The sequence below is a fragment of the Myotis myotis genome, unplaced genomic scaffold, assembly GCF_014108235.1.
Source record: "Myotis myotis isolate mMyoMyo1 unplaced genomic scaffold, mMyoMyo1.p scaffold_m19_p_3, whole genome shotgun sequence".
NCBI lineage: Eukaryota > Metazoa > Chordata > Mammalia > Chiroptera > Vespertilionidae > Myotis > Myotis myotis.
The window spans coordinates 120,162,922-120,181,443 of NW_023416335.1; the positions used below are offsets into that span (position 1 = coordinate 120,162,922).

At 41.3% G+C, this 18,522-nt stretch overlaps 2 protein-coding genes across 11 annotated transcripts in view; one reads left to right on the forward strand and one right to left on the reverse strand.

The window, feature by feature from the left end:
• Positions 1-108: 108 nt before the first annotated feature.
• On the forward strand, positions 109-627 carry LOC118650943 (thymosin beta-4-like). Its single transcript, XM_036299568.1, has one exon. The coding sequence runs from the start codon at positions 162-164 to the stop codon at positions 294-296; it is 135 nt and encodes a 44-aa protein (XP_036155461.1). The 5' UTR covers positions 109-161; the 3' UTR covers positions 297-627.
• A 1,272-nt stretch (positions 628-1,899) lies between these two features.
• WNK1 (WNK lysine deficient protein kinase 1) overlaps positions 1,900-18,522 on the reverse strand; it is a 159,464-nt gene continuing 142,841 nt past the window's right edge. For 4 of the 10 annotated variants that reach the window (XM_036301832.1, XM_036301839.1, XM_036301838.1 and 1 more), the window contains 4 exons: positions 17,795-17,887; positions 14,871-14,912; positions 11,928-12,115; positions 1,900-4,848 (listed from right to left, as the gene is read on the reverse strand). In XM_036301832.1, the coding sequence (XP_036157725.1) occupies positions 4,531-4,848; positions 11,928-12,115; positions 14,871-14,912; positions 17,795-17,887 (641 nt within the window). In that variant the 3' untranslated portion in view covers positions 1,900-4,530. The remainder of the gene's footprint in view (positions 4,849-11,927; positions 12,116-14,870; positions 14,913-17,794; positions 17,888-18,522) is intronic. The other 6 variants (XM_036301842.1, XM_036301841.1, XM_036301840.1 and 3 more) reach the window with 3 other exon arrangements.

Below are 18,522 nucleotides of genomic sequence, written 5' to 3' on the forward strand. Positions count from 1 at the left end.
CCTTCTGAACTTTTCCAGAGGATTTGACTACTGGAGCCTACTGCAGATAAAGCTGAGCAGCTGGAAAACAAGTACTTTAAAAAAGCTTGTTGCGCCTCGGCCGCGGTCCCCGAGATTGGACTTCTCCCGTTCATGCACCTTGCTCGGCGTCCTCTGCAACCATGTCTGACAAACCCGATATGGCTGAGATTGAGAAATTCGATAAGTCGAAATTGAAGAAGACAGAAACACAAGAGAAAAATCTACTCCCTTCAAAAGAAACGATTGAACAGGAGAAGCAAGCAGGCGAATCGTAATGAGGCACACGCCGCCAATATACACTGTACATTCCACAAGCATTGCCTTCTTATTTTACTTCTTTTAGCTGTTTAACTTTGTAAGATGCAAAGAGGTGGGATCAGTTTAAGTGACTGTGCTGCCCCTTTCCACATCAGAACTACTGACGACGAAGGCCGCACCTGCCGCTCCCATCTGTCTGGCTGGCTGGTGGGGAAGGGGGACAACTTGCATTTTGGTGAAGGAACGAGCTGGGTGGGACAAGGTGAAATCTAGAGTTAAAACCAAGCTGGTCCAAGGGGTCCTGTGGGCTGTAAAATGCAGTTTAATCAGAGTGCCATTTTTTTTGTTCAAATGATTTTAATTATTGGAATGCACAATTTTTTAAATATGCAAATAAAAAGTTTTAAAACCTGAAAAAAAGAAAAAAAGAAAAAGAAAAGCTTGTTGCACATTGAGTAGGCTTTGGGTAGATTAAATACCTTTTCTTGGGCTCTTGATGCTCATTATTTATTCTTAACTATTATATTAATAAATACAGAACTTTTAGGCATCACCAGTGGCTGAAAGTAACATAAGCCATACTACCAAGCACCAACTTTTAACAGCGATCTACATTACTGGGTGTCTCTGCCTTTCACGTTAGGGCACCAAGTTCCAATGTTGCCCACACAAGGGCTTGGAACAAAGTGTGGAGTGGTGTTTGACTCCTGTGCATCAGAGTCCAGGCTGATCTTCATCCATGTTAATCTCTCATTTAATTAGGGGGCCAATGATGTAAAGCCAAAGAAAAGGAATTTTAAGAACACAAAATAAACCCATTATTTGGTAACAAAATAGAAAATGTAAGTTGCTGTATATAGTTCCCCATTCAGATGTGTGATAAACCCATCTTAACAATAAATTGTTTTTCCATCATGCTTTGTAGATGTTTAATAATTCTTTCCCTCAAATAATGAGTTTGCAAGTCTACTTTTTAAGGTGCATTTTTGGGCTGTACCTTTTAATCTAATCTTGAAGCAGTGGCTTTTATTTTTTTGAATAACATGCATTTGTGGGAAGCTGGGAACCTGAGGCAAGGAACTCTTAAAGAACAGAAGGCAGTAATCCATTTCTATTTCTTGGGAAGATGAAGAGGCAGTGGCTTACCCTAATTTCTTTTTTTTAATCCTTACCTGAGGATAATTTTCCATTGATTTTTAACGAGAGTGGAAGAGAGAAGGAAAGAAGAGAAATATTGATGTGAGAGAAACACATCAATTGGTTGCCTCCTGCACGAGCCCTGACCAGGGCCCAGGCCAGAAAAAAAGCCTGCAACCGAGGTATGTGCCTTTGAGCGGAATCAAACCCGGGACCCTTCAGTTCACAGGCCAATACTCTATCCACTGAGCAAAACTGGCTAGGGCTGATTTCTCTTTTATCTCACCTATTGTGCAGATTTAGTTATATAGCCATTTTTTGATTTTGATATTCTTATCATCTTCAGAATATCATCTTTGTCTGCAGCATAACCATAGTTCAGGTCAGACCTGCTACTAAAGTTAGGAATCCAGTTATAAATTGCACACAGAACAGCTGATGAAATCATAAAAAATGAATTGGTTGGGAATGAAACCCCACAACTCATCAAAAGCAAGTTTGGTTTATTTGAATGGTTTCATTAAATAAGTCTACAAAGGTTACAAACTGAAGCACAAAGCGCAATCTTACAAGAAGCGCAACACCCAGAGTTAGTGCAAAATGTACAATTAACGGCTGCGGAGAAACCCAAGGTTTGAATTGTTTATTCGTTTTTTTTAAACAGTATACATTGTTAAATAATGTAAGGAAAACATTTATAATTCAGAAAGATTTTTTAATGTGGAAAAAGATACTCAAAGTGTACTATTAACACAAAAATAATTTAAACATTTCAGTAGCTAGTTCATTCCTCTAGGTTTCAGTTATTTTATCCACAGGAAGGAAAAAAAAAATCAACAGTAAATAAAACCAGTTCTTTCTTTTTGTGAATGAAGAGATCCCAAAATTATTGAACCAAAATAACAAACAATGTGCTGCATTTGGCTTGCTTGTTTCTCTAGTAAAACGTATTGTTTCATTTGTCTCAGGAAGTCCATTGCTTGTTAATTTGGCCACCTTCTTTGTTCTATTCCTTACTCTTACCATCTCCCCAAGAATTATAAGCAGAGAATAAGTAAACAATTTTGAAGGAGAGCTTGGAACCTCTGCCCTTTTCATTTCTACCTTTCTAAAACCTTCAGCTTTCATTTGCATCACTGGGGCCTAGGCTAATGTAAAGAAACAGGGCCCACGGAGGGACAACCGGATAGGAGAGCCAAACAGGCTCTTCCTATTGTGGTGATTCCTGGGATGTGCCGTTGAGGTGGGTAAGAGGTTGGAAATATGTCAATTTCCCAACTCAAGAGTCAAGACAAGAAGCACCCAAAAAATTAAGAGTCCTAACTTTTTCCCCATCTTCAGAGATTAATAGAGAACCCCAGTTAGCCAATTAGGAGAGTATTTCCTGAAAGCTCTGAAAATAATAGAACTGCCCATTATAACTAGGCATAGCACTAAATAATACTGGTTGGTTGCAGTTATTAAGGAGCATATTTGTTAAAATGAAATGTGAGAATATCAGTTGCAATTGCAGAAATAAAGGTGGCACAACAGATTATGATCCTGCAACCATTTGGACATAGGAGAAGAACAGGAAGAATATGATTCTTTCCTATAATGCTTACTTCAGATGTGGTTCCACTTTCCACAAAAATACAATACCCCAAGCTGAGAAATGCCTGGTACATTTGCAACAAGAGGAAAGCAATCCAAACAGTTTTTTTAGAGCAACTTTCTCCATCTGTGACACTTTTCACTATCACGTTTTCCAACTTCAAAACTAACCCCCTCTCGCTTCCCATGTTCAGCCATTTCTTCTAGGTCTGTTCAAGCCCAGCTCAATGAGTAAGGCTATGGCCAGGCATCACATTACTTCAAACAAGTTTGTTCTCCCATACCTTAGTCTTTTTCTTTCACTTGTCCCACGCCTCCTTTAATCTTTTAAATTGCCCAATTTTATTATAGCACCCCTCCTCACTATTCCTGAAACAGAACTTTCTGCTTTCAAGCACTGATGTCAACTTAATTTCTCAACCTGCTCATCTCACACCTGCTCTAGACAAAATTGTTAAATGACTTAAGAACACTCTCAATTTCCCTTTGGCATAACCCATTGCTGGGGTCACCTGGGCCTTAGATTTCCTCCCACATGCCCTTTGCTGATCTGGGGTCTGATGAGAAGTTGATGCTAATGGCAAAAGCAATAGAAGTCCAAGGCACTAAAATATCCAGCAAGCAATACTGGGAGAACAGAAGTATTCAAGTAAGTAATTTATACAATTTTACATTCACATTTATTTATCTAATACAATGGAAATACAAAGGAAAATGTTAAAGTGTCTCAATAAGTAAAGGACAGAGCTAGCTTTTTTTTTTCAACCTTTTAAACCTTTCATATTTTCATCTTAAAACTACTGTTGTCCAACAACATTTATATATCACAGTGTTTCCACATCAAAACTGATGGCAAAGTTACATGTCCGCAGGGAACGTTTTTTTCCTAATTACTAATGCTGCAGTCAAAGCTGCTAATATCATCTGCTTAAAGCACTAATGACCTATCATAAGGGTTGAAACTTCAATCTTCTGGTGTTTTTCACTGGGTTCTAAAGAGAGAGAGAGAGAGAGAAAGGGGTGGCGGGGGGTGGGGAGGGGGGAGAAGAGTAGGGGTGGGTGGAGGAACAGGGTAAGAAAGAACCCAATACTTTTGTCTTGTGGCTTAGATTCTTGAAGGAATGAGGGACTTGGGGTAGGTACCAAAATTAAGAGCTACACCCACTTAAAAATACAGGTGGGGTTTGGTTTTCCCTTGAGCACTCTAATAGCTTCCTGATAAAAGCCCTTCTCTTTCCTAGCCCTCACTGTTGGGTACAGGTAAACAGGAAAGCACAAGTTGAAGCTACCCCACCACAAGAAAGCTGCTCTTTCCTTCTTGTCCCACTCCAATTAATGGTGAAGGGGAGGAAGACTCTCCATTTTGAGGGCTCTAAGCAGTATTAAAAACATTCCTTTCTGGCAAGAAATAATCAGTTAAATGCAGCACTAGTAGTTAGTATATAGGCTACTAACCCCTCCACCCCCAATCACTCAGCACTCTTTCCTGTCCCCAAATCTACTCAGTTAATGTCTCTAGGTCTAAGTGGTCCGCAGGTTGGAACCTGGGGGGTTGCTGATGGATTTCTGCAAATTGCTGATGTTGAAATTCTGTAAGGAGGCAGTCCCCACAGGCTGGAACTGCCCAAGTGGCTGTGGTGCAGGGCCACCCGTCCCACTCCATTGAGTGCCAAAGGGAGGAGCTGGAAAACTGTACTGCTGTGGGGGGCACATAGACTTGGTGAAGTGACCTAGAGAGGTAGCTGATGCTGCAGAGATGGGGGCAGGGCCACCCAGGTTTGAGGTCATGGAGATGCACAGCTGACCAGGTGCTGAGAACTTCCTTGCCATTCCAGGGCCCTGAAAACAAAACAACTCATTGTAAAGGGTGGTGTAGGCATAACATGCGTGAGTGTGAAATGGGCAATACAAAAATACAATTTTACAACTGGGGCAGCTCTACTCTTATAAATCCTTTCATAATAATAATTATTGGCTCTTTACACTTACCTGACAGGGGAGAATAACCATTCAGTCCGGAACTGAGTGGTGGTGTGTGTGTGTCTGTTTGTGTATGACGACGGGCATGCAGTTCAGGGTAATAAAGGAAAGGGAAGAAAAAACTGAGTTGACCAATAGGGAGTGAAGGATTCAGGGAAGGAAAAATAAAAGGGTACTTGGGTGATTTTTGTCTTGTTTTTCTAAAAGTATTAAAATTGCCTGGCTGGAGTGATACAGTGGTTGAGCGTCACCCCATGGACTAGGTCACAGTTTGATTCCTGGACAGGGCACATGCCAGGGTTGCAGGCTCAATCCCCAGGAGGGGGGCGTGCAGGAGGCAGCCGATCAATGATTCTCTCTCATCATTGATGTTTCTATCTCTCTGAAATCAATAAAACCGTATTTTAGATAAGGCCCGAGAAATGATTTGGTCTTGCCCTTCCAAGGCATTATAGCCTTTGACAGGTGGTGGAGTCCCGCTCCCTGCGCGGACACTCCTGGGCGGCCAGCACAGGCACAGCGACCACGCCATCTTGGGAAACAGAGCTGCTTGAGACTAGGATCCTGGCCTCAGCACCACCCAGTCTGATCTCAGACGCATACCAGGACCCTGCAGCCACTGGGGACAGAGACCTGTGACCACAGCTACAGACCTGCGGACACCAAAAGTTCAGAAATCCCCGCGGCAGATCCGTGAGTAACAGAGCCCATCCCTCCTTCCTGCAGGCTTGCAGGCAGCGCCAGAGTAACTAACTGATAGACCCACCCCTTGCCGGGGCCTCAGCGCTGCAGGAACTTTGGCTGGGAAGTGCGCGAGCACCTTGGAACTGATCCCGCGTAGGGCCGGCTTCGGAGCCCAGGGCTGGGAGCAAAGGCGCGAACCCCGGGAACTGATCCTAGGCGCACTGCCGGCTTCGAAGCCCTGGGCTGGGAGCAAACGCGCGCGAACCCCGGGAACTGATCCTACGCGCACTGCCGGTTTCTGAGCCCTGGGCTGGGAGCAATCGCGAACACCGGGAATTTGTCCCGCGTATTACAGGCCCAGGGACCCCGATTCTCTGGGCAGGAGGCAGCACCAAGCACCAGTGACTTGACTGTGTTTCTTATCACCTGCGCCTGAGATCCTGATTCCCTGTGCATTCATACTAAGAGCCAGTGACTCCAATTCCTGGTGCAAGGGCACACAGGGACCCTGATTCTCAAGGCGAGGTCGCGCGAAGCAACAGAGACTCTGATACTGGATTCTTGGGGAACTCTGACTCCTGGCGCACGCTAGGGGGCTCTGGTTTTCAACACGCTCCAGGGGGTTCTCTGTTTCAGCACGGTGCAGGCAGGGTCCCTGATTCTAAGGGCGCATACGAGACCACATTGAGCGCTGACTACACTGACTTGGAGCGAGCCTGGTTCCCACCAACCCACAACAACCACACATCTTAGTGTCAGAGCTCTTCAGTGACACTAGGGTGGTGGGAGGCTCCCACTGCACACGGCCCAGGCCCACGCAACTCAACATTTGAACCATCGGGAGATAATCAGAATGAAGAGACGACACAACACCCAGAGGAAAGAAAATGAGGAGTTGCCAAGAAAGGAAATTAATGAAGTTGAAGCATGCAACATGAGAGAAAAAGAATTCAGAATAATGGTTGTACAATTCATTCACCGGATGGATAAGAAAATCAACAACCTATGCAAGAATCAGGAAGAAATGAAAAGTGATATAGCTACAATCAAAAACACCATGGAAAGTTTCAACAGCAGACTAGAAGAAGCAGAGGACCGAATTAGTGAGTTAGAAGATAAGGTAGAGAAACAAGCTCAATCTGAACAGCAACTGGAGAAAAAAATTAAAAAGCAGGAGGAGAGCCTAAGGGAGCTTCGGGACAACATGAAACAAAGTAACATACGCATAATAGGGCTGCAAGAAGGACAAGAAGAGCAGCAAGGATTAGAAAATCTATTTGAAGAAATAATGTCAGAAAACTTCCCAGATATGGGGAAGAAAAAAGTTACACAAGTACAGAGAGTCCCAGGCAAGATGAACCCCAAAAGTCCCACACCAAGACACATCATAATAACGATGGCAAATGTACAAGACAAGACAGAATCTTAAAGGCTGCAAGAGAGAAACAGAGAGTTACCTACAAAGGATCCCCCATCAGATTATCAAATGATTTCTCAACAGAAACACATCAGGCCAGAAAAGAATGGACAGAAATTTACAAAGTGATGCAAAGCAAAGGACTGAATCCAAGAATACTCTATCCAGCAAGGCTATCATTCAAAATTGAAGGGGAAATAAGAAGCTTCACAGACAAAAAAAGGCTAAGGGAGTTTATCACCACCAAGCCAGCAATGCAAGAAATGCTAAAGGGACTGGTGTAAAAAGAAGAACTAAAAAGCCCAGAAAGAAAACAGCCAACAAAAAAAATAGAAATGGCTACAAACAAGTACCTTTCAATAATAACTTTAAACGTAAATGGACTAAATGGTCCAATCAAAAGACATCGAGTGGCTGAATGGATAAAAAAAACATGACCCGCCGAAACCGGTTTGGCTCAGTGGATAGAGCGTCAGCCTGCGGACTGAGAGGTCCCGGGTTCGATTCTGGTCAAGGGCATGTACCTGGGTTGCGGGCACATCCCCAGTGGGGGATGTGCAGGAGGCAGCTGATCGATGTTTCTCTCTCATCGATGTTTCTAACTCTCTCTATCTCTCTCCCTTCCTCTCTGTGAAAAATCAATAAAATATAGTAAAAAAAAAAAAAAGAATTTCCATCTCTTAAAAAAAAAACAAAAAAAAACATGACCCATATATTTGCTGTCTACAAGAGACCCACCTCATTAGAAGGGACTCGCACAGACTGAAAGTGAAAGGATGGAAAAATATCTTTCAGACAAATGGAAAGGAAAAGAAAGCTGGGGTAGTAATACTTATATCGGACAAAATACACCTCAAAGTGAAGGCCATAACAAGAGATAAGGAAGGCCACTTCATAATACTAAAGGGATCAATACAACAAGAGGATATAACCCTGATAAACATATATGCACTCAATGCAGGAGCACCCACATACATAAGAAAACTCCTGGAAGATATCAGGGGAGAGATCGATAACAATACAATCGTAGTAGGGGACTTTAATACACCACTGACATCACTGGATAAATCCGCCAGACAAAAACTCAGCAAAGAAACAGCAATCCTAAATGACTCACTAGATCAGATGGACTTAATCGACAACTTCAGAACACTTCACCCCAAAGCCACAAAATATACGTTCTTCTCAGGTGCTCATGGGACATCTTCAAAAGTAGACCACATATTGGGTCACAAACAAAGTCTCCCCAAATTCAAGAAGATTGAAATCATACCAAGCATCTTCTCAGACCACAGGGCATAATATTAGAAATAAACTACAATAAAAACAACTCAAAATACTCAAACACTTGGAAGCTGAATAGCATGTTATTAAATATTGATTGGGTTACCAATGAGATCAAAGAAGAAATTAAAAATATCCTGGAAACTAATGACAATGAAAACACAACAATCCAAAACCTTTGGGACACAATGAAAGCAGTCCTGAGAGGGAAGTTTATAGCTCTACAGGCCTATCTCAACAAACAAGAAAAAATGGTAGTAAATCATCTAAATCTACAGCTCAAAGAATTAGAAAGAGAGCAACAAGAAAAGCCCAGAGTGAGCAGAAGGAAGGAGATAATAAAGATTAGAGCAGAAATAAATGACATAGAGACCAAAAAAACAATACAGAAAATCAATGAAACCAAGAGCTGGTTCTTTGAAAGGATAAACAAGATTGACAAACCTCTAGCCAGGCTCACCAAGAAGCAAAGAGAGTGGACCCAAATAAACAAAATCAGAAATGATAGAGGCGAAATAACAACAGATCCCACAGAAATACAAATGATTATTAAAAAATACTATGGAAAACTCTACTCCAACAAACTAGACAACCTGGAGGAAATGGACATTTCCTAGAAAAATACAACATTCCAAAACTCAATCAGGAAGAATCTAAAAATCTCAACATGCCAATAACTATGGAAGAAATTGAAGCAGTCATCAAAAACCTTCCGGCAAACAAAAGCCCAGGGCCAGACAGCTTCACAGGGGAGTTTTACCAAACATTCAAGGAAGAACTAAAACCTATCCTCCTCAGACTACTACAAAAAATCCAAGAGGAAGGAACACTTCCAAGCTCATTCTAAGAAGCCAGCATCACCCTAATACCAAAACCAGGTAAAGACAACACAATGAAAGAGAATTACAGGCCAATATCCGTCATGAACATAGATGCCAAAATCCTCAACAAAATCTTAGCAAATCGGATCCAGCAGTAAATCAGAAAGATCATATACCATGACCAAGTAGGATTTATCCCAGGGATGCAAGGATGGTACAATATCCGCAAATCAATAAACGTGATATATCACATAAACAAATTGAAAGAAAAAAACCACATAGTCATATCAATTGATGCAGAAAAAGCGTTTGACAAAAATCCAACACCCAGTTTTGATAAAAACTCTCAGCAAGGTGGGAATTGAAGGATCATACCTCAACATAATAAAAGCCTTATATGACAAACCCACAGCCAACATCATACTTAATGGACAACAACTAACACCATTTCCCCTAAGAACAGGAACAAGACAGGGATGCCCACTCTCACCACTCCTGTTCGACATAGTACTGGAAGTAATAGCCATTGCAATTAGACAAGAAGAAGAAATAAAAGGCATCTAAATTGGAAAAGAAGAAGTAAAACTGTCCTTATTTGCAGATGACATGATATTATACTTAAAAAACCCTAAAGACTCCATCAAAAAACTATTAGACTTAATAAAAGAATTCGGCAATGTAGCAGGATACAAAATTAACGCCAAGAAATCTATGGCATTTCTATACACCCTTAGTGAACTTGCAGAAAGAGAGACTAAAAAAGCAATCCCATTTACCATCGCACCAAAAAAATTAAGCTACCTAGGAATAAACTTAACTAAAGAGGTAAAAGACCTCTACTCAGAAAACTACAGGACGTTGAAAAAAGAGATAGAGGAAGACATAAACAGATGGAAGAACATACCATGTTCGTGGATTGGTAGAATCAACATCATTAAAATGTCCATACTGCCCAAAGCAATCTATAAATTCAACGCACTTCCCATTAAAATACCAATGGCATATTTCACAGACCTAGAACGAACTCTCCAAAAATTCATCTGGAATAAAAAACGACCCCGAATAGCTGCAGCGATCCTGAGAAAGAACAAAGTAGGTGGGATCTCAATACCAGATATCAAGCTGTATTACAAAGCCACTGTTCTCAAAACTGCCAAGAACAGACATATAGATCAATGGAATAGAATAGAGAGCCCAGAAATCAGCCCCAACCAATACGCTCAATTAATATTTGACAAAGGAGGCAAGAACATACAATGGAGTCAAGATAGTCTCTTCAATAAATGGTGTTGGGAAAATTGGACAGATACATGCAAGAAAATGAAACTAGACCACCAACTTACACCATACACAAAAATAAACTCAAAATGGATAAAGGACTTAAATATACGACAGGAAACCATAAAAATACTAGAAGAATCCAAAGGCAACAAAATCTCAGACATATGCCGAAGCAATTTCTTCACCGATACAGGTCCTAGGGCATTGGAAACTAAAGAGAAAATAAACAAATGGGACTACATCAAAATAAAAAGTTTCTGCACAGCAAAAGAAACCATCAACAAAACAACAAGAAAGCCCACTACATGGGAGAACTTATTTGCCAATGCTATCACTAATAAGGGTTTAACCTCCAACATTTATAGGGAACTCATACAACTCAACAAAAGGAAGATAAACAATCCAATCAAAAAATGGGCAAAGGACCTAAATAGACACCTTTCAAAGGAGGACATTCAGAAAGCCAAGAGACATATGAAAACATGCTCAAAGTCGCTAATCATCCGAGACATGGAAATCAAAACAACAATGAGGTACCATCTCACACCTGTCAGAATGGCTATCATCAACAAATCAACAAACGACAAGTGCTGGAGAGGATGTGGAGAAAAAGGAACACTTGTGCACTGCTGGTGGGAATGCAGACTGGAGCAGCCACTATGGAAGACAGTATGGAGTTTCCTCAAAAAACTAAAAATGGAACTCCCATTTGACCCTGTGATCCCACTTCTAGGAATATATCCCAAGAAACCAGAAACACCAATCAGAAAGGATATATGCACCCCTATGTTCATAGCAGCACAATTCACCATAGCTAAGATCTGGAAACAGCCTAAGTGCCCATCTGTAGATGAATGGATTAGAAAACTGTGGTACATCTACACGATGGAATACTATGCTGCTGTAAAAAAGAAGGAATTCTTACAACAGCATGGACGGAACTGGAGAGCATTATGCTAAGTGAAATTAGCCAGTCAATGAAGGAAAAATACCACATGATCTCACTCATTTATGGATAATAAAGACCATTATAAACTTATGAACAAAAATAGATACAGAGGCAGAGCTGCCTCGAACAGACTGTCAAACTATAGCAGGAAGGCTGGGGAGGGTGGGGGGGCAGGGAGGGGGTAAGAGATCAATCGAAGGACTTGTATGCATGCATATAAGCATAACCAATGGACACAAGACACTGGGGGGTAGGGGAGGCCAGGGGATTGTCAAGGGCGGGGGGGGGAAAAAAAAGGAGACATATGTAATACTCTTTGTAACACTTTAAGCAATAAAAAAAAAATATTTAAAAAAACAAACAAAAAAAACCACCGTATTTTAAAAAAGTGTTAAAATTAATGAGCTACTAAAGTAGATCACAGCGTGAAATGTTAAGCATGGTCTCAGATGTGCTAAGTGACACTAATAGATTAGGAAAATGGAAAAAAAGGAAAACTTACCTCATAATTCATATGTCCTTTGCTTCCTCTCCTGCCTGAAAGATTCATGGCATCTCGGGCCCAATTGTCCACCAACTTGTGCAGGTCATCTGTGAATGTGCCCTTTCTGCTGGAGGTCATGGCAGGAGGCTGAGTTTGGGCAGCTTGGCTGTTCACTGTCCCCCCAACAGTGTTTGTGCTGCTGGTCCCTAGAGTTAGAAGAAGCAACAGAATATAAACATTACATGGTGTTTGGATTATAATTTAATGAAGAGGAAAAGCTCACAGAATGATGAATGGCAAGCCACAGAATGGGGAGGATGGATTGGGAAGCCATGCAACAAAGGAAGATTCCAAATCCTTATTTAGCCAAATGTTTTGCTATAACAGGGCAATGAAACCAGATTCTCTTCAGGAGCTGCAGGTAAGGAAGGCTAAAGAACTCAGGACCATGGTTGGTACAAAGGGCAGGGCCCTTTTTCAGCCCATTCACATAGCATCTCAGAGGACTGAAACATACTGCCAGCAAACGTTTCCAGCATCGATGAGGGAAGAGTGGGACGGTCAGTGAGGCTAGCTGTTCTAGAGTGTTAGAGAACGCAGGGCAAACAAGGTGATTTCTTGAGCACTGGGACAGGGTTTGAGTAGGAGTTACAGAAATGCAAAGACAGGTGTTTGGCCCAGGAAAAGACATAGTTCCCAAGCCATGTGGGACTTGACCATAATCTTTAGCCATTCCTTAATGGAAAGAGGTGGTAAGAGAAACAGCATGCTCTGTTCAAAAACACTTTTCCCGTGGACCCCATAAACACAAATTGTAAACATAAATTTGAGAGGAAATAAGGCTTCAACCTTTCCCAATTTCCTATGAGTGAAGAACCAAGTTTACTTGTGAGGGAGGTTTACTGTTTGCCTGAATCTTTCAACTCCAAGAAGGCATGCTTTTCCTGAAGATGACCTCAGTTTCAACTGGTTCCAGGATCCTCAGCCCTTCCACCCCCTTTCCCAGAACAGCAAGCACTCTTATGTGGAAGCAATAGGAACACTCAGCTGAGGCAGGGGTGCAAAAGGGAGGAGGAAGCTTTGAGGTGCAATGAAGGAGTTCTATTTCTATAGTTTGTCCTGCCTGATTTCGGCTCTGCTGCAGGGCACACTGAAGATTATGCGAAGAGGCAAGTTTTAGGGAAGAGGGAGAGAAAAGTCATGGTCTTGTTTGTATACCCTCACCCCACCTTCTCAGCAGATACCACATTTGCTATAGAATAACTAAAAGCTACTAAGCTGTGAGCACTAGGCCTTAAGATATCCCAGTAATACTGGGGGCTACAGAAATTTTCCTGCTTTCAAGGTCAAAGCAGCACTGAAGCACAGCAGCATACCTGAAGCAACTCTGCCATTGAAAATCCCTTTATGATCCATTGCTGGTTAAGTTTATACCACACTATCCAGAGATGGCACACACAAGCATGTCAGTACTCGAGAAATAGCTAATTCGGAGGTGAAGCTGCAGAGGAAGGTCACATGCTTCTTACCACCAAGGCTTGACATGGAACTACTGTAGTGTGTGCTAGCTCCCTTCTCAGTGCCCATGAGAGCCACAGGGAATTGCTTTTGCATGTACAGTGTAAAGGGAAGAGTAAGTTCCCCTATGGCACAGGAAACAGCCTTCCTCGAACAGCGAGACTGAGACAGTGGTGGAATGGGAGGGAGGAAGAGGTAGTGAGGATGGTGAAGTCCAGAAGGCAAGCATATCATGCATGAGGACCACCATCTGGTTCGAATGGTGATCGCTTAGTGAGCTTGATGGTAAGTGAGCCAATTAAAACAAAACCAGACACTATCCCAAGTGAGCAGAGCTATCAAAGCCAAATACAAGAAGCTCTGTGAGGTGAGCACCAATTACAAAGCTCGTGCTGGGAGACCGCCTGCTCTGGTCTCATGCTTGTTGCCTTTCATGCTGTGAGGCCCCTGTATGACCAAATCTCATGTCTCACTTTAACTTATATCACACAGCAGTGGATTCTGAAGGTAAGGTTTGTACCTTGAGGGAGAGTCAACCATACAGGTGACTTTATTCTGGCTTCTGAAAACAGGTTTTCCCATTAAAGGAAATAAACACATCCCTTTCTGACTAGAAATAAACTCCTGGGAAAAGTTGACTATAAACACTAGAACATGTTGTGGATTTTGTCCATTTCAGTAATAAAGTGTCTAAGAACATTTTTAATGCAAACATTCCTGAGAACACTGTGTTCCTTCCAGAGTATACTGACTAACCTTTCTCAGTTCTGCTGAAAAGCTCTCAAAAGTAAGTGCATGCTGAACCACCCAAAATCTGTTCTTCAGTTTTCTCCTGCTATAATACGTTTTCCCCACCCTGACACCGCCAGATCCTAGTAACAATAACCTATTAGTAGCCACAACTTACTGCCTAATATATCCCAAGTATAGCATTTTCTGGTTGACCTAGGTGGCCTGTGGGGTTGTTGAACTGCCTGCACTTTAATGAAAAGCTACCAATCTAAGAAGCCAGACTCTACAAAGTTGTGCCTTTCACCTCACCAACCTAGCAGATGTGGGGTAATGGGCTCTTGTATGCTGTGACCACTGCTGATTTTCCAGTGGCCGGCACATTTTGTTAACTAACAAATTCTTTCACAAAGGAGTCAGGAGTCCTTGATCTCTCTGTACATATCCATGGGCTTATCAAGCCATAATGCCACAGAGGTAGGCTTGCAGGGCGTCATCAATGAAAACACTGACTATGAGGTGATTTCTTAATCTGGAAGGATAGCCAGTGTTCAGCAAATAAGCATGTTAAATAATATATTAGAAAAGGGTGCGGAACTAGAGAGATGGAAATTGGGAATCAGGGAGTTGTGAGGCTTCAGGGTTCAAAGAACTCAAGGATAACAGGATTTGCAATCAAGGACCAAAAGTAACAGAAAAATAAAAGATAATTACTACAGAGCTGGTTGCAAGGACAGACTTTTTTCACCATCTTCCCTGAAGCACAAAGAGAGAGCAATGTGTTAAAAATAAAGAAACATCAGTATAAAATATTTAGAATCTCCAAAGAGCATACAAAGTCCCAGCAAGAGAAAGCAGGAGGGGAGACAGACCGGTAGGACCTGGAGCCCTTGCCACAGATGTAGTTCTATGGGATGTATTTTACTGGCTGTTAGCTTTGACTTGGTTATATGATGGGCTGTGGTACCTAGCTGACAGAAGCTGGATTTCCATACCCAATCTTTGTATCTAGAAGTGCAATGCTCTGCATTAAGGTCTGGGAGGGGAGGAACTCCAGTCTCTCAGATCTCACTGCTTGAATTTCAAATACCAAGCAGTCTTTCCATTGACCCTGTCCCGCTTTCTGTTTCTCCTGCTGGGTTGTTAAAAAGCACTCAAGTAAATGCATTAGCAATTCTACCACAGTGGGCTGATAGATATTACCACTGTTACAGTTTTCAATTACTTTAAATTGGCTAATATATTTCCACATCCTAGACATACTAGTACATACTAGTACTTTCCCCTCTAGAAAATCTTTAAAAGTATATGGAAAACAAGCAACTTTTGAACATAAATAAAGCATTAAGGCAAGCCATGCTTCCAAACCATTATCTATTTGGAGAGCATAGAATAATGCATCCCAAACTAGTAAGACCTCCATGCCTATAAGCACCTGGTTTTTCTTTCCATATTTGCTTTAAATCTGCCTCCTGTAATTTGGTCACCAAGGCTTATAAGATATACTAGTATACTAGTATACTAGGTTACATATACTGATGTCACCTTTCATTTTAGACCCAGCAGGAAGCGATAAGATTTTAATATTTCTAAACACTTTTATTCAAAAATAGTATAATACCACCTACCTTTAAGAGTGTGATGAGAATTCATTGAATTAATTTGAAGTGATATCTACCATATTATATTTTACAAAAAAGCCTTGGTTCTCTTTATTCCGTTAAACATTTCAGGCTGTATAACACTTGCCTCCTACTATTAATGTCTTTTCATCTTTCTAGCTGGACATATAAATTAAATGCTTATTTAAGCATCAAGATGTTAGTATGCTTGGTCCAGCCTAGTTTAACCAGAAAGTTATATGAATGCTCAAAAATCACACACGCTTGGAAAACTACCAAACTGGTAACGCCTTCCACACCTTTGTTAATTAGCTTTGGCTAGTGATATGAGAGGCCCAAGGACCTCTGAACCATACTCAGAAATAGTGATGGCCTTAGCACATGCATTTAAAAAGCACTTCAATAACCACATCAGAAGTTTGAGGCCTTAACAGAGAACTTTATTTAAACTCTAGCAAAAGTTTTCTACTTAAGCCCTACATTCATTTTAAAAAATTTATTTCCATTTACATTTGCGGGCCAATCAGAGGGAAATGATGCATGCTTCTCCCGTGCTGCCTGTTTCATGTATGTGATTTGTAGAACAACCCTAGAAGACAGGTGTCATCATCTTTTCACCGTTGGGAAAGATGGGTAGAGAGGTTTTGCTATTGTGCCTTTAAGGAGAAGGCTTGGAAATCTCAGCAGTTAAGGTAAAAATACCATTTTCACTTGCAGGTGCTGGGATTTGGTCTTCAACAGAATAAATGCTTTATGAGAGTAACTACACTGAAACCCTTTCAACACCTGATTTTATGAAATTAGAAGGTAGTGGTGGTGAAAGGATCCAATGAGGAAATTCTAGCATCTTTTCAACTGATAGACGGTTGCTTAATTGACCAGAAAAAGATTCCAGTCTCCTCTGAAAATTAGGGTGTAACTTTTACCTGCTGCCAGGATCTAAGTGCATCAGTGATCAACATGGGCAGCACTGAATAGGACAAAAATTGTCTTCATTATTTTTTCTTTTTTTTTTTTAAAAAATCATTGATTGATTTGAGAGAGTAAGGAGGAGGAAGGAAGGGCAGCGCGGGGGGGGGCATGGAGAGGGGCGGGAGGGAGGGGGGGAGGGAGAGAGAGAGAGAGAGAGAGAGAGGCATTAATTTGTTGTTCCACTTATTGATGCATTCATTGGTTGATTCTTGTATGTGCCCTGACTGGGAATCAAACCCTTGACCTTGGTGTTTATCAAGAAGATGCTCTAATCCAGTGGTTCCCAACGTGGGGCACACACCCCACAGGGAGGCAGTTTGATTTTTAAGGGGGGCCAATTCAAGAATGAGTTATTAACAGTGAACTTTTGCATTTCTTATGGTTCTAAGGGCCTCATATACATATATAAATATATAGTGACATATTTATGAATTTCAGTTCTCTATTATATGTTTTGAAACTTCTTCATATTATTTTTTAACACTTTCTTAGTGATTTCTTCCTCAGTACTTCACCTGTCCTTTCGTTCTTTTATTTTTCTCTTTCATGGATGCCATGCTCTTTGGAAGCTTGTTTAGGCCAAGTTAACGGCCTTTTAGGCTTCCTAAAATAGTGAGTAGGAGTTCACTTTTTGAATAATAAGAATTATATGTCACAGGGGGGCATCTGGATTTTAGAAATGCTTAGGTGGGGCATGGCCAAAAAAAGTTGGGAACCACTGCTCTAACCACTGAGTACCCGACCAGGGTCCAGTCTTCATTATTCTAAAAGACGCAGCAATCTATGTAACCTAACACCATATCTACATGGATCTATGAAGAAGCAATTCTATCAGAAAGTTATTTTGAAATTTATAGAAACCTATTATTATTTCTACATCTTTTATAATAATTAATGTAGGGACCCAAACTTCTGAGGGTAACAGTAGTTCAGCCAAGCCGCTGAGTAAATGATATACAAAGACAAATGAAAATGGACTGCGTGAAATATCAGATCCAAGCAGCAGAAAAACAAGGGCGAGGAAGGAGTAAAGGTGTTACACACAAAGAGCCAAGCAGGGCGTACTCAGAAATCGGGTCCTCCTGCCACCAGGTTTGAATGTCACCTGCTCAGATGCACAGTTAAACTTCGCACAGCCTGTGGGAGGGGAGAAACAGGGAAGAACAGAGAGAGAAGAGACAGAACACAACTACAAGATGTTAGAAACTTGAGGCTGGAGTGGTGAAATGCGCTACAATGACACACAGAACAAGCTTCTAGGGAAAGGTCAAATATACAGGACAGGAAAATTAGGCCTCAATTCCCTCCATCTGCAAAAAGCTTTTCACAGGGGAATAATGCTAGGTAGTTTGAGCTCTTGCCAAAAAGTACATCTTCAATTTCAGTGAAATTGTGACAAAGGTACCTAAGCTACCTATCATATTTTCCCCATTCTTTTCTCCCCAGACAGTGAACTCCTTTCATACTTGTTCTAAGGTTACTAGAAGCTCTTTCCTCTACAGGAAGGTTCTGAGCAATCATTAATAAATAAAACTATTTGAAAAGTAAATAATCTATATAAAAAATTGAATTGTAGGGCAATTCATCTTAGTATGCTACTCCCACACTTAGAAATTTAAAAAGCCCACATTAGCTAATCCAGCAAATTAGCTTTCAGACACTGCTAAAACACCTTAGAATTTAGTGCAGGAAATCTGTCTAGTCATAAGTTGCAAATCCCAAATGAGTTCTTCATATCGGTCACAAACCTAAACATTTGCTGTAATCCTTTG